The sequence below is a fragment of the Amia ocellicauda genome, chromosome 1 (genome assembly GCF_036373705.1).
Source record: "Amia ocellicauda isolate fAmiCal2 chromosome 1, fAmiCal2.hap1, whole genome shotgun sequence".
NCBI lineage: Eukaryota > Metazoa > Chordata > Actinopteri > Amiiformes > Amiidae > Amia > Amia ocellicauda.
In genome coordinates, this window is record NC_089850.1 from 30,940,153 (window position 1) to 30,957,511 (window position 17,359).

General features: G+C 35.9%; 1 protein-coding gene across 1 annotated transcript in view; it reads right to left on the reverse strand.

The window, feature by feature from the left end:
* The window catches only part of ascc3 (activating signal cointegrator 1 complex subunit 3), a 312,947-nt gene that overhangs the window by 172,706 nt on the left and 122,882 nt on the right, over window positions 1-17,359 (reverse strand). Inside the window, exon 11 of the mRNA XM_066701745.1 lies at window positions 15,706-15,870. Within this exon, the coding sequence (XP_066557842.1) occupies window positions 15,706-15,870 (165 nt within the window). The remainder of the gene's footprint in view (window positions 1-15,705; window positions 15,871-17,359) is intronic.

The window sequence follows — 17,359 nt, forward strand, 5'->3', positions numbered from 1 at the left end:
ATTATCTAACCAACCAATCACATGGCAGTTGCTTCAATGCATTTAGGGGTGTGGTCCTGGTCAAGACAATCTCCTGAACTCCAAACTGAATGTCTGAATGGGAAAGAAAGGTGATTTAAGCAATTTTGAGCGTGGCATGGTTGTTGGTGCCAGACGGGCCGGTCTGAGTATTTCACAATCTGCTCAGTTACTGGGATTTTCACGCACAACCATTTCTAGGGTTTACAAAGAATGGTGTGAAAAGGGAAAAACATCCAGTATGCGGCAGTCCTGTGGGCGAAAATGCCTTGTTGATGCTAGAGGTCAGAGGAGAATGGGCCGACTGATTCAAGCTGATAGAAGAGCAACTTTGACTGAAATAACCACTCGTTACAACCGAGGTATGCAGCAAAGAATTTGTGAAGCCACAACACGTACAATCTTGAGGCGGATGGGCTACAACAGCAGAAGATCCCACCGGGTACCACTCATCTCCACTACAAATAGGAAAAAGAGGCTACAATTTGCACAAGCTCACCAAAATTGGACAGTTGAAGACTGGAAAAATGTTGCCTGGTCTGATGAGTCTCGATTTCTGTTGAGACATTCAGATGGTAGAGTCAGAATTTGGCGTAAACAGAATGAGAACATGGATCCATCATGCCTTGTTACCACTGTGCAGGCTGGTGGTGGTGGTGTAATGGTGTGGGGGATGTTTTCTTGGCACACTTTAGGCCCCTTAGTGCCAATTGGGCATCGTTTAAATGCCACGGCCTACCTGAGCATTGTTTCTGACCATGTCCATCCCTTTATGACCACCATGTACCCATCCTCTGATGGCAACTTCCAGCAGGATAATGCACCATGTCACAAAGGTCGAATCATTTCAAATTGGTTTCTTGAACATGACAATGAGTTCACTGTACTAAACTGGCCCCCACAGTCACCAGATCTCAACCCAATAGAGCATCTTTGGGATGTGGTGGAATGGGAGCTTCGTGCCCTGGATGTGCATCACACAAATCTCCATCAACTGCAAGATGCTATCCTATCAATATGGGCCAACATTTCTAAAGAATGCTTTCAGCACCTTGTTGAATCAATGCCACGTAGAATTAAGGCAGTTCTGAAGGCGAAAGGGGGTCAAACACAGTATTAGTATGGTGTTCCTAATAATCCTTTAGGTGAGTGTATATATATATATATATATATATATATATATATATATATATATATATATATATATATATATATATATATCCATAGAGCTACATGCATCTTTACTTTTTTGTTTCCAACATTAAATTTGATTTCATAATGCTATACCCTGTATCACTTTTCATTTTTAAGTGAAAATTGTCACTGTTACATAAATTTAACAGTTCACTGACAGACTGCTTATTTTCTCTGTTGAGCTCTCCAAGATAATGTGCAAATTCAACATTACAAGCTATGCACTGCCCTGTCCAATGTGGCAGTAGTAAAAGTGAAAATCTGCTTAATACCCACAGTTAATTAAAATATGGTGTACTTAAAATAAGAAACAAATGTAAGTATGTATTATTATTCTTTAAACAAAGTGTATTGATTGTTAGCTGGAAACGATATGTAGTGTACTAATAAAAACAACAAAAAAACACTTTAACAACTATTGATGAGAGACACAATATGCCACATCATGCCTGTTCCTTTTGGTGTCTTTTCTTCCTCCCCACATTTGGCAGCAGGTTTAATGTAGTCTGGTAAATAATTGTCCAGCATTCTATAATTCAGCAGGGATATTATCTACAACTGGGGTCTTATCTAATTTAATTTAATTAATTAATTAATTTAATTTAGTTTTTAATTAATTAATTTAGTAAATTGCCACTGTACTTCTTCCATAGCTGTTTGAAAAGATTCAACGTCTCACTTCTTGATGTTCAGTAGTGCAGTGGTGCAATGTCTAGGTCACTGGTTGTTGAGATTGCATCTCTATTTAAAAGTTAGTTGAAGTGTTCTTCCAGTCATGCTTGCAATGTATCTTTTGCTTTCAAACGATATAGGTGATCCCACTCCTCTTTGCTGGCTTGAAGTTAAAACATGTTAAAAATTATCTTCAAGCACAAGAGCGTAAACTCTGTGCGAGTTAAGGTCAATAATAAGACTAACTCATTGGGTTTATGAACAGTATTGTGCTGTAGACCACCCAGCGATGCAACCATTCAAAACACCTGGTTATACCTTGAAATAAGGTGGTCATAGGGATCATCCTACGCAGATAGATTGGGAATGGTCCAAATGGGAGAACCATAAGTGACACTGAAATGACAGAAATGGTTAATGACTATTTTTTCCACCAATTTGTCAAGGCACCCACAAGAGAAGAAAGTCGTATTGATTTGGTCTGTTCAATTAACCAAGACAGCATAAGGTTGGTAGAAGTAAGAGAACCATTAGGAAACTGATATCACAACCTGGGATCTGTAAGGTATTGTATCTCTCATGGTTCTCTAGGGTCCCGAAGATAGAGTCTATGGCTACAGTTTACACATTTCAGAACACAGTTCAACAGGTAAGAAGTGGATAACAATAACGTAATTAGAGAAACAGTTGAAAAACGGTGGCCAGATTTAAATAATCTTGTCCTAGTGGCACAGTGACAAATCACGCCCAAACTTGTCATAGTGACATCTAGGAAGCATTGAGCTAAATGCTTTAATAATTAAATACATTAAAAATCAGAAAATGATCTGTAGCAGAAAAAATGCTGTATAGGGAATATAGACAGGACCAACAGGAGTACGATTAGCTAGAAGCCCAAGTCAAAAAGGATAAAAGAAAGGCATTCAACATAATAGTGACCTGGTAACTAAAAACAACACAAAGAAGTAAGGATGAAGTCAAGTTTCTAAAATATAATAACTGAGTACATGTAGAGGAGGAAAAGAAAATAACAAATGCATTGAATGACTATTTACCCAGGTATTGAATCAAATATAAATATTAACCAAGGACTTCATACAGGCTTAAGCATCATCAGATGTTTTAGGACATCTGGTTATTTTATTTTTTTCATGATTCATAATTAAGATTATGGTATAGTCAGAAAACATGAAAAAATAAATAAGACATTCATGTTCTGGAATTGGTTCCAGTAGCCTCCCCTCATTTGTAACCTTTCTTATGTTCTTATGCTTTTGTTGTGTGGCCTGGTGTTCACATTATCTTTTACATTGTGCTTCATCTGTTCGTCACAGTACACAATTCTTTCATCAAAATTTGATACCACCTTTCTCCTCATCAATAAAATTCTTGTTCTTGTATGCTTTAATCTTGTGCATGTATGTGTGTGAATGTGTGTACTTGATAATCAGCTGTATCCCTAACTGTGTCATCTACCATACACAGAAGTATTGTCACGGGTAATAATTGCAATTAAATACACCAAATGACAAAATAAATGCAAAAATAAACACTTGCATAATAATTTATAGTGCCACAGAATATCATTGTTTTCATTTGGTGCTGTGAAAGCAAACATTGCCACAAGCATTGCCAAGCCAGAATGTTTGAGATGGTTAAAGAACGCTTCCAGCATACACAAGACAATCCATACTGTATTATTGGGGGTTTCCGAAAAGCTGCAATTCTGCATCGTCTGTGGCCAAAGGAAAATGATTTGGAGGCATTTGAGATCCAATAAAAACTAGTGTGGAACTAGGCAAAGGGAATTAGCCTCAGTGAGCACTGAACATTTTAATTTTATTTTCCTGTACACCATCCGTGAACATTTTTTTTTTTTATATATATATATATTACAATTCAACAGCAGATATACATCTGATACATATTTGTAAAATCCAGAAATTACACATCTGTTTAAGAAAACAAGAATATGCTTTGACTACTATAAACTTATAAATAATACTAAACTGTTTAATGTGTATATGGAGTAAATGATAATGCAAGACTGCTTCCTCATAATGTTTTACAGCTTTTTGTATAACAGAAATGTTCTTGTTTCTTTTCTTGTCCCCACCCACAAACTTTAAATACACATTCAATCATTTGCGATTCAACCTCACTCAGTTTATACTAAGGTTTTTCCAGATTAGATTATTTAATGGGAATGGGAATCACAGTACACAACAGAAAGATATCAACACAATCTTATAGTTCCCTCTGTCTGGAGCTGCTTTCTAAGATCTATTTATGTTGCATTAGAACATTATGTTTAAAAAAACTCTCATATCAGATAAATCCTCACTTGGCCATTCTGTCAGATGCCACCATTGAGCTCAACTTGGATACAATGCAAACACTGTACAGAAATACAAGGCCATTTAAATGTTTTTGGGTGCGGTCTTGGAATGTGTTAGTGTCTTCAATTTGATGTTACTGTGTAGATTTTTAACAAGTTGTTTTCCCTCCTTAAAGGTACAGATTTTCCTTCAGGGACATTTCTCTTATTGTTCTTTACCGTTATATTTTATTAATAGTTTCAGTATTTTTATTTTTAATAAAATGCCAGAGGCATCATTCTTGCTTACTATGCTACAATCAATAATTTAAACTCTTTTAAGATATGAATACCTTAAAAATCATGACATCTGGTTATTTTTTCCCTTCTTCCTTTATTAATATAAGAGAAACATTTCTACATAGTTTATTGTTTAAATAATAATTTATACATTGATTAAATGTGTTTTTGATAACCAACAACAACAACAAAGACAGCCTTGTATTTCCATGAATAAATAAATAAATATATATATATATTTTTTTTTTTACTTAATGTAGCTTTCCAAGTGAGTCAGCTATTTCTAACAATACATTAACCTGTGGATCCAAAATTAATTTTGAATTATTTTGTGTCACTGCTGTATTTTATATCAACCAGCATCACATCAAGCATTTATGTATATAATGTCATTACTGTTATAAATTGCAACTGAGGTAAACATATCTAATTTCACCAAACAATTTGTAACTAACTTGTAACATACATGATTTTGTGTAACCAATACAATAAGTACATTACTGACTATATATATATATATATATATATATACACTCACCTAAAGGATTATTAGGAACACCATACTAATACTGTGTTTGACCCCCTTTCGCCTTCAGAACTGCCTTAATTCTACGTGGCATTGATTCAACAAGGTGCTGAAAGCATTCTTTAGAAATGTTGGCCCATATTGATAGGATAGCATCTTGCAGTTGATCGAGATTTGTGGGATGCACATCCAGGGCACGAAGCTCCCGGTACACCACATCCCAAAGATGCTCTATTGGGTTGAGATCTGGTGACTGTGGGGGCCAGTTTAGTACAGTGAACTCATTGTCATGTTCAAGAAACCAATTTGAAATGATTCGACCTTTGTGACATGGTGCATTATCCTGCTGGAAGTAGCCATCAGAGGATGGGTACATGGTGGTCATAAAGGGATGGACATGGTCAGAAACAATGCTCAGGTAGGCCGTGGCATTTAAACGATGCCCAATTGGCACTAAGGGGCCTAAAGTGTGCCAAGAAAACATCCCCCACACCATTACACCACCACCACCACCAGCCTGCACAGTGGTAACAAGGCATGATGGATCCATGTTCTCATTCTGTTTACGCCATATTCTGACTCTACCATCTGAATGTCTCAACAGAAATCGAGACTCATCAGACCAGGCAACATTTTTCCAGTCTTCAACTGTCCAATTTTGGTGAGCTTGTGCAAATTGTAGCCTCTTTTTCCTATTTGTAGTGGAGATGAGTGGTACCCGGTGGGGTCTTCTGCTGTTGTAGCCCATCCGCCTCAAGGTTGTATGTGTTGTGGCTTCACAAATGCTTTGCTGCATACCTCGGTTGTAACGAGTGGTTATTTCAGTCAAAGTTGCTCTTCTATCAGCTTGAATCAGTCGGCCCATTCTCCTCTGACCTATAGCATCAACAAGGCATTTTCGCCCACAGGACTGCCGCATACTGGATGTTTTTCCCTTTTCACACCATTCTTTGTAAACCCTAGAAATGGTTGTGCGTGAAAATCCCAGTAACTGAGCAGATTGTGAAATACTCAGACCGGCCCGTCTGGCACCAACAACCATGCCACGCTCAAAATTGCTTAAATCACCTTTCTTTCCCATTCAGACATTCAGTTTGGAGTTCAGGAGATTGTCTTGACCAGGACCACACCCCTAAATGCATTGAAGCAACTGCCATGTGATTGGTTGGTTAGATAATTGCATTAATGAGAAATTGAACAGGTGTTCCTAATAATCCTTTAGGTGAGTGTATATATACACATTCACTACTTATATCTATATCTATCTATCGAACTATCTAAAGACCAAATTGTTCAAGACGTCTATACATACATAAGGCAACTATAGGTTTCATGATTTCTGAGAAAAGTATTCAGTGTTGTGTTATAAGTAATTCACCCTGAAAATCTGTTTCTGAAAGAATTGTGTAAATATAAATCTTTTAAGCACTGAAATAAATACTGAGTAAACAGTTGCTTTACAGAAGCACTGCCTGTCACATGACAGTTAGTTTGCTTCCTGTAATTTATTGCACAATAAAAGAGATACCAGCTGCATCAATTATTGGAAATATTTCCTCTAGAGTGCAGTATAAAGAGGTATATTAGACTGATCTACAAAAAATTGACATTATTTTTAGTGATCACATGACATACAGCATATTCACCTTTTAGCACAAAACACTAGCGTAAATTCTACAGAAACTCTAGCCTAACTGTTCAGAGTGCTGGATTGGTCATTAAAATGACAAAAACACAATATTGCATAAATATTTTGTGTGGATTTCAAGGAAGTGGTGGCTTCCACTAATTTAAACAGTGCAAATTGCTTGAATTCAGATGCCCAAAACTATAATTGATAGATAGATAGATAGATAGATAGATAGATAGATAGATAGATAGAGGGAGAAAGAGAGATTACTTATAAAGGAGGCAAATATATATGAAAATTCTCAATGTTCAAGTTCAAGGTTTTTGCTTTGTTCATCTGACTATTTTTTGCCTAGAGTAATTTGATTTTGAGATTTGCTGAATATAGACTCATAACAGAGCCTTGACACACATTGTCCTTTGTTTTGCAACTCTTCATGATGCAGAGCATCTTTGCCCTAAGAAAAGTAGAACATAAAGGATAAGTAATGTTTTCATGCATCTATGTTGCTTACAGAAACTGCATTCATTATTATTATTGATTTTCCAGTATCAGATTCGAAGACAACATATAACCAGCTTTCCATGATGTTGCATGTGTGTACCCAAAAACAAAGCACAGCAAAAGCCGTTAGAGAGGAGCAGATTTTGGTTAGGTCAAACTCAAAATAGGTGGGCTCAATATATACACCGATCAGCCATAACATTATGACCACCTGCCTAATATTGTGTAGGTCCCCCTTTTGCCACCAAAACAGCCGTGACCTGTCGAGGCATGGTCTCCACTAGACCTCTGAAGGTGTGCTGTGTTATCTGGCACCAAGACATTAGCAGCAGATCCTTTAAGTCCTGTAAGTTGCGAGGTGGGGCCTCCATGGATCAGACTTGTTTGTCCAGCACTTCCAACAGATGCTTGATTGGTTTGAGATCTGGGGAATTTGGAAGTCAACACCTTGAACTCGTGATTCATCAGACCAGGCCACCTTCTTCTTCCATTGCTCCGTGGTCCAGTTCTGATGCTCACGTGCCCATTGTAGGCACTTTCGGCAGTGGACAGGGGTCAGCATGGGCAACCTGACTGGTCTGCGGCTACGCAGCCCCATACACAACAAACTGCGATGCACTGTGTGTTCTGACACCTTTCTATCAGAACCAGCATTCACTTTTTCAGCAATTTGAGCTACAGTAGCTCGTCTGTTGGATCGGACCACATGGGCCAGCCTTTGCTCCCCACGTGCATCAATGAGCCTTGGCTGCCCATGACCCTGTCGCCGGTTCACCGCTTTTCCTTCCTTGGACCACTTTTGATAAGTACTGACCACTGCAGACCGGGAACACCCCACAAGAGCTGCAGTTTTGGAGATGCTCTGACTCAGTCGTCTAAACATTACAATTTGGCCCTTGTCAAAGTCGCTACAATCCTTGTCAGTGGTCATAATGTTATGGCTGATCGGTGTATAGTGCTATATATAGTACTAAATGTATGAACATCAATATTAACAACAGTAATCTAAAGTTATAGTTAGAAATTCAAAATTCTTGAAAAAGTAACTTAATCTAAACTTCTACAAACTCAGTAACTTGTCTGCATAACATTTAATCATAGCTAATTCGGATTAACTGCTTGAGGACAGAAACATCATGAGTATGGCATATGCTGAATAATTTCCCTTTCTCAGTGGTAGACAGACCACTGCAAGCTACTAATCAGCACTCTGTCTTGTGAAAATGTATTTTTCAACAGGATTAGAAAATCAACTCAGCCTATTTGAAATAATATCAGTAAGAGCTTCAAGCATATAGCCTGTGAACTGAGTCACCAATGAACACATATTGTGACTGGTTTTCAATTACCCACTGGTTAACCCCACAAAAAGGTACACTCACAGCAGAAAATACAACTACTCTACTAAGAACGTTTCTGTAGGATTCATTTCTGTGTGGTATAAATAAAGCCTACATCAAATAAATGTCTACATAAAACACATTAAATTATTACTTACCCTGTATGTATTTTTCATGTATTTAACCATTTCATCTGAATAAGCTCTACTTATAAATACAACGTTTTTGAATACTAAACAAAAGCATATGATACGTTTCCAAGAATGAAGATGAACACTACAATCAAACAACTATGAGGAACATAAACTACTTTTGCGGCTACAATACACTATTTTCATTGTATAAATGTTAAACATATTGAATTGTGAATGTTTATGTGCCCTTATTCATTCACTACTGGACTTATAAGCAAAAAAAAGGTACAATGCAATGTATAATTCTTATTTTATTTATTTTTTAAATCAAAGGGAAAAATAATGTAAATTTAGCTTTCAGAAATCAGAATTATCAAGTTGATGCTTATGTAAATGTACACAGTGGATTTCACTGAGCCATCTGTTTTTCCTGATAATTCAGTCCTTCCTGGCTACACTAAAAACACTCTCACGTGAAAGCAGTAGTATCTGAATGCAATCTATGTATCTAATACATCTATGTAAAGAAAATGAATTTGCTTGAAAATTTGAGTTATTTCATCACCCATTTTTTTAACAAAAAAATCTAATAAAAACAAGATCAGTTACCAGATATAAAAATGGTGTCTTGTTCAAAGACAAACACGCATAGCACCACACCCAATCAAGGGGTACAATCATGCTGCAGACATGACACAAAGAAGATGCTTACGTGTCAAGTCAATTCACACAAGCAGAGCATCAAAGAAATCTATTCTCTAATGATTATTATTATTATTATTATTATTATTATTATTATTATTATTATTATTAATACAAATCTGTTTAGGTTTGTTTATTAATTTCTTAGTTAACAACCATGCACTGTGTTACATCCTTACCCATAGTTAATTTTAATAGATTTAGGACTAAAGTTTTAAATTATATTTTCTGTCTCTTAAGGCTTTAATTTTCTGTATAATGTATATTTCAGGATAACTGTAAGTCACTAATCACTAAGAATCCCACAATTTTCACCAATGCTAATAATAGATTATGCAAAAAAAGAAAAAGAATATGTAGTTAAATTTCTATGCATAATATAAAAGAATGCCTTTTTTAAATAAATTATGGTTGCTGTACTACACATCTGCGTTTGTTTAGAAATACTCATGTAATATGCATTTTCTGTCTGCACAATTGAAATTAAGTAGGGAGAATTGGAATTACTTTTCCAGCTAGAGGCAATAGGAACGATGTCATCAGTATATTTTACTGGAACTGCCAGTGGCAAAGACAGTGGATCACAGCGACTAAAGAGCCCCAGTGTATTCTACTACAACACCTCACACATAGTAACTAGTAACAGTAATCAAACATCATGGAGTACTTACTGAGCCATGCACGCTACATACACTGGGAACATGACAGATTTTAAAATAAAGCTATACAATAATAGTGATCATGTATTGCAAACATCATATTTAAAGCTGAAAACATAAACTGGTGTTAGTATTATAGTACAATTCAAACTTAAACTGGAATCTTTTAAAACCAGCATGTGTTCAGTACTCAAGCTATAATGAATTTAATGTGTAGGTGAAAACACAGCCTTTTAGAACACAATGTTTTAACCTACTGCCATTAGACAATGTCATGCTTTTGCATTACAATGCAAACCCAAAGTACTTGACTTCATTTGAGCATATTTTCCAAAAGCTGGGCACAGTGTGGCACACAGCAGAAATAACATCCTGCATGTAACTTATTTGTATTTTTTTCTGATGTTTTGTGTGTCAGAAATATTACTCAGTCTACACTGAGGCTGTTTTTGGATCTATTTTTAATCCGGGCTGAACTGCTGACTATGTGCTCCATTACTAACTGGCTTTATTTAGGAGTACAGGTGCAAAGGACTGCTTATTTTTGAAAAAAAGAGTTGCAATGTGCGGTCTGTAGCCACAAATATTAGGGATGAGCTGAAGCAAAGATCCTTAATGGCTTTCTAAATGCAGGTTTATTAAAGCCTATTAGCCAGGGCAATAAAGCATTTACAATGTGAATAATGAAATATGGTATTAATACAAAAAAATAAGTGGCAATTATAAGTTTACTTGTGTGTGTGTGGGGGGGGGGGGGTCACAAACACACATACACACACACACACAAATAATATTTAAAAGTCCAATGTCTGACCTGATCTGACACTGAGAAAATGGTTCTCCATACATCAGTGCATAAACAGTTCCAACAGGTCCCACTTCAGATGCCATTCAAAAGAACCGAGGGGTATGTTGCTAAATTGAATATGATCGGTTTGAAGTTGAGTACAGCAGGGATATGATGAATTGAAACACAACAGAGAGAGACGGAAAGAGAGTGGGGCTTAGAGCTCATCTGGAAAGTGGATGGAACTGACATAAGCCTGCAGAACATGTTCAGGTAAAGGAGAAAGCAGAAAATGAATATTTGAGTAGTTTGGATGAGAAATGGTGTTTGTCTCACATTCACATCTAGTTCAACTTTTTTTTCCAGATTAGGTTTGGTTTGCTTCACACCAGGTAATGGAACTTTAATTTCTTTAAAAGTGAATTCAAGTTTGTTTGTGCACTTCAGATTCATGTGGACTAGAAACTTATTGATTTCACATTTCACTTTTCCAAATACACTCAGTTCCCTTGCAGTTTAGTTGAGCAGAAGTTCTGTGTGGTGGAAGAAAGTCGGCAATTCTAATCAGAATTTATTACGTGCACGGGAGGAACAGCAGAACATCGAAATCAAAATATTTTAAGCAAAGCATGACACTGTTCCCCAAAAGTTTTAAAGTAGAACAAAGCTTTTATATCCTCTCTGGGACATACCCTCAAGGGGCATTACATTTAATAAACAGTGTCTAATTGGTCATTCCTACAAACTATAGCAGTGATTTCATTAGCATTCTAAATTAAGCCTTCCCATCTCATCAATATTATAATCATTACTCATGAATAATAATCATTAACCCGTAAATTGCCAGTTGCATTGGAATTTAATTTGCAGATTTGCAAGAAAGGAATGTGAGCTGCTGATAACAGAAGAAGGAAGTGATAGAAAAGTTAAGACGAGAATGCAGGCCATTAAAGTTACGTACGCGAACTCCAGTCATGGCACACAAAATACAAAGACAGACTAGAATATATATATTTTTCCCTCACAAAAGATTTTTTTTTTCCTTAGTTTTTTTTTTATGAATATTTTTTACATGGTATGATCTTGTCCTACTTAATTTGGTGGTTTTATTTCATAGCCGCATAAGAAACGGAACACAGAGAAAGATTATTGTGTAGTCAGCTGAAAACACTTTCCATTTGAGGGAGATTTGTCAGTAACATCGAAGAATGTTTCAAACATGTTTCTAGTGTTCACGGTCCGTTTGGTTTTATCCAAATTCTGGTGTGATTCATCACTATCAGAACTTTCACATATAGCTTCAAACGAACCGAACCACATTTCAAACAGCATCAAACCGTAGGTGTGAAAGGCCCCTATCTGATTGGGTTAAGAATGTGGAAAATTGTATTTTTATTGGTTATTGTTTTAATATTTTCTATCCTTAGAATATTCTTTTGATTTGTAAAAAGGTTTCTTGCAACTGAAATCCAGAGCAGCACAAGAGCTCAAATGTTAGTTTATGTTAATCACATAAACATCTAAAACACAGTTTAAAAATAATTGTATACAATTTTGGAATTTCAGCTGCAACTTAAAGATCTGGTGACTGCAAAGGCCATAGCATATGATTCACATAATTTTCATACTCATCAAACCATTCAGTGAGCCCTCGTGCCCAGTGGATGGGGGCATTGTCATCCTGGAAGAGACGACTCCCGTCAGGATAGAAATGATTCACCATAGGATAAAGGTGACCACTCAGAATAACTTTATAGTGATTTGCAGTGTACCCAAATCATTCCAGGAAAATTCCCCCCACAGCATAACAGAGCCTCTGGACCCCCTCCCTGTAGGGGTCAAGCAGTCAGGCCTGTACCGTTCTCTTGGTATCACCACACATGTACTCGCCCACCTCGAGAATATGGTGAAGGATGACTCATCTGACCAGATCACTTTTTTCCACATCTCTGTAGACCAGTGCCAATGGTGCCCCAAAAATGGCCCCTCTATCAAAGTCACGTAGATCCTTTCCTCTTGCCATCTTGATCCAAACTCGAGGTCAGCTGGGCCTTCTCAGCATTTATATACATGCCACAGAGCATGATAGGATATTAACTGCTTAATTGTATCCTGCAGTACACCTATTTGGAGGCACCTGCATTCATTATGTTCCTCCACTCATTTAATTCAGGTTTTTCCTTTAATTTGTCACACATCTGTATATAGATGTATGTATGTCTATCACATTAGTAAACATATTCTATTATTATTATTTCTTGGCAGAAATTCTAATTCTAATTCTATTCTAATCTGTTTGTATAAGCCTCTCTGTTCACATGTATGCCTAATTTATACATGTAGAGTATGCACGCTTCCAAGCACCAATGTGTCTAGCTCAAAGGAGTGACAAACCTACTAACAGCAGTCCATAGGGGTGGAGGGCTTGTACACACCTGACAGTCTAGGGGATTGACATCACTGTAACAGGCTCAAGGAAAGAGAAAATTATCTAAGAATGAGATTCAGCTAAGATGATAAAGAAATGTTTGGGATGTAATTCATCTTGGTAATTAATTATTCTTCTCTTTTTGCTTTTTTGTTCCTGTCTTACAAATCAGCACTCCATCAACATTACAATAGTCACTTAATCACTAATAATGGAAACCCAAATGATCATGAGCCCAAACTGCCAATTTCCAAACAAATAGTGGGAGTTCACAAATAATTTATGTGCAGATAAATGTATCATTGTGATATTTGTATTGCTGCATTTGGAACTTCTCAAGTTTATCAAAACACCATAATGAGGCCACACTTAAGAGGATAGCATGTGCATCTAAGAAATAATGTTGCTTTCAACCTCCGGATATTAGGATTTACATAATCACACTAATATCTGAAGTGCTGGGATTGATTTCAGTCTACAGGTCTGTCAATCTTCATTTTTCATGACTACAAGAACCAGAAGTCCATAATGGCCTCTCTGTGCATATTAAAGAGGAAAACAAAATAAAAAATGACTTGTCATTATTATATAAAAGACTGCAATCAATATTTAATTCCACCATATTTTATTTAACCAGTACATCTATACAAAACAGTACATTTCCTTTTAACCTTATGAATAATGAGTGTGTGTGAATGTTTTACAAGATGAAAGATAATTAAATATCATGGCAATGTAGATTTCATGATTTTTTTTTCATTTTTTTGCTCCCTTATTTATACAGTCAGTCTTGTTTTTAATACAGAAATTTCAAATATGACCGTTTAATTGAGCTGAATTATAGTTTGTCAATCTTTTTGTACCAACACACAGAATATAGCTTTACTATTTCAGTAATAACACATCATTCTATATTGATGTGTCTATTTTCTTAATGCTTTAAACGATAAAAGTAATGATTGTCACAGAATGAATTATCTGTTTATTGTTATTTTCTTTTGTTTCTGGCACCTATCCTAAAATAGCTTTTTTTTTGTACATACTATTCCTCATCACTACAGCTATTATGTAGAGTCCACCTCTATTTTTAAATTTGCTTTTCATAACCTACATCAAATCAGTCTCAGTGAAGTGGTCTAAGAAAACGATGGTAGAATATATATATATGTTTAGCTCGGCTTAAAGTAACCTTCTTCTGAAACACACTTAGGGATTAAATCCTTTAGGAAAATGAGTCTCCCCTTGGATTTCCTGCAATCACAGCATCAAAGCCCAGATTAATCTATCTGCTGAAGGCCAACTATCTTCAGGGAAGGACCTCATTTTGTATGCATTAGACATACCTTCAAATTAACATTTTAAAATACACAACTTATTTAACACACTTATTTAAATAACACACATGATGCATCTTAGTGTATAACATCTAGCTTTCTAATATAGGTTTAAATGTTAAATATGAAAATGACCATTCCTCTATGGAATTTAAGCACTGCAATGTTGCAGAGAAGTCATTTTCAAAATCATTTTAGCCTCTCAAGCAAGCTAAGCAGCCATACCAGATGGAAAAATTTTAGGTAGCTGATAGCAGAACGACCTTTCATTTTCCTTATCTTGGAGGGAAACTTGAGTTTCTCCTTTAAACAAAATCCAAAGCAGCATGAGTTTGTGACAGTTCTGGATAGCAGAATTTATATTAACTTGTTTACTACTGGTATGTTGTCTGATAAAACCTCATACATTCCATAACAAATGTACAATAAATGGGATGAAGTATGTATTAAGTTAAATAAAAAAATAAATCTGAGTACTTAAAGGGACTATTCTCATTTTAGTACCAGTGTAAGATGTAATAATATCAAACACAATTTTAGAATCACACCACTTTGTTTATGCATAGTTTTAATCACAACTGACTACAACAGAGACATGATTACTATGCATATCTATGTATATCTACCTCAGTGGGCTTTGTCAACCAGGTCAGTTTGTGTAACCATGGAATAATATAATATTGCTTCCATGTCTGATATCTGGTATTGATGATCATCCCATATATATTTGTAGATACCACAAAGGAAGATGTAATATGATGCAGTACAATACAGAGTCATTGAATTGCACGATGCAGAGTACAAAGTGAGTATGTATTGCCATTTTCAAGCATTCTGTTTAAAAATGATCATGGTTCAGAAAAAGCACTGCTTTATGGGCCATGAGGAAGTAATCAAGGTGCAAGATTAAAGCACAGAGAGAGGAGCTGCGCCAATGACTTTGAATTTCTTTAATTAGTTTAAAATAACCAAATGATCCTGATTGCAATTAAAACAAATTACATGGTTTGCATTGAATAACTTCCCATAACTTACTATAAAAGAATAGAAACCATTTTTGGTTTGCCATCTTCCCATCTTGTGTAACTAAATGGTTACAGGACCCCTGTCACTCATGTCTTTATGATGTCCACGTTCTGTGTATGCACACAACTTCTTACCTGCCGTAGCGTCCGTGCCACTAGACTCTCCAGCACAGGCCCTCGGTCTTCATGTAGCAAGTGGACCTCGTCGAGGATGAGAAGTCTCACAATCTGAGAGAGGGCTACATCTCCAACACTTTTCCTTGTCACCACGTCCCATTTCTCAGGTGTTGTCACCAGCATCTGTATAAAGAATACACAAAGACATTTGCATTCATCATTAAGAGCAGCTTTACAGTTTATAGCACACCATCATGGTCAGTAAATCTTCCTGCAAGAGACTGTATTCATTTGCAAGCGTGGGAAAAAAGGAAAAACACTCATTCTTTCTAAAATGTAAATTGAATAAGAAAAAATGTAGATTTAATAAAAAACGAAAAACAAATAACATTTTAAGTCATTTTTATTTCAGATTTGTTGTTGTTTTTGCAATCCTCCAGCTAAACATTAGAATGGCTGGATGTGAGCTTAAAAAGCAGTACTTGCTTCCTTGGATACAGCTTGGATGATTTTTTTTTTTTTTTTTTAAATAAAAACAGAAGATGGTGTTTCAGCTGAAGATTAGACAGCTGAATTTCAATTTAGGGTTTCTTCATGTGGATTTTCAAATTCATTATAAATGGTACTCCAATGATAATGATTCGTAAACAGTCTTCTAATGTCACATGAAAAAAAGTAAATTTTGTGGTTGAAGAATTGTGTAAAGAGGGAAAGTAATATACGTATTTATGCTAAAATCTAAATGAATCTTGGCTTTTCATGGAGAAGTATTTTAGATGCTAAAAACATGACAATAAAAAAGGCAGAATTCGATTTCTCAACTTCCATTATTATTGTTCCCTGTTGCACTTATTAATTATGTGATTTAAAAGTAAATTACATCAATACAACCAAATCTAATCACCCTGAATCTATGCTAAAAGCCTGCTTATGTGCCTTAGTATGAGCCCATACAATCACTTGGTGATGATAGCTAAACAAACAGCCACTAGAGTGATGACAGTCTCTGTGTTCAATATCAATACTTTTCACAATGAACCGAACTGTGCAAGAGGTAGTTGTTTTAGCTCTTCTGTAAACGTCAAAATCAACACAAATAACAAGCTACGGAAATACAAAACAGATTGATGCACAGAAAAGGGAATAACTACTTCAGTTGCCTGTCCCTTAGGTCTCAGATATAGTCCTTACTGACACCTGTAACAAAACGTTTTCAAAGCTGCAGAAACTACAGACTTACATTGATGAGACTGTCCAGTTTTAATTCAGACTTTCAAGATTGTTTATTTTGCTTTGCAATCAGGTGAGTCAATGGGTGATCAATTAATTCAATTGTCACTGGCAGCCCATGGCAAAGCAAAACACCTGAGTGATGAAGAGGACTGTTGCTAGGGATATTTTAACAGTATCAATCTGAGGCCAACAAATATCAGAAATTGTAACCTTTAACAAGATGTACAATGCATCACTGCACATGTAGGACTAGTTCTTGATAGTAAGATTTACATGAAAGCAAACTAAAATAATTTTCAATCACCTAAACAATATATATTTGGAACATCTCTATTATATTTATACAACATATACTGCTGAATAATGGTCAAATGGTCATATAATTAAGATCATTCTATTCCGTCTTCCTGTCGTGGGAAGATAATAAGTAGGGCCTGAC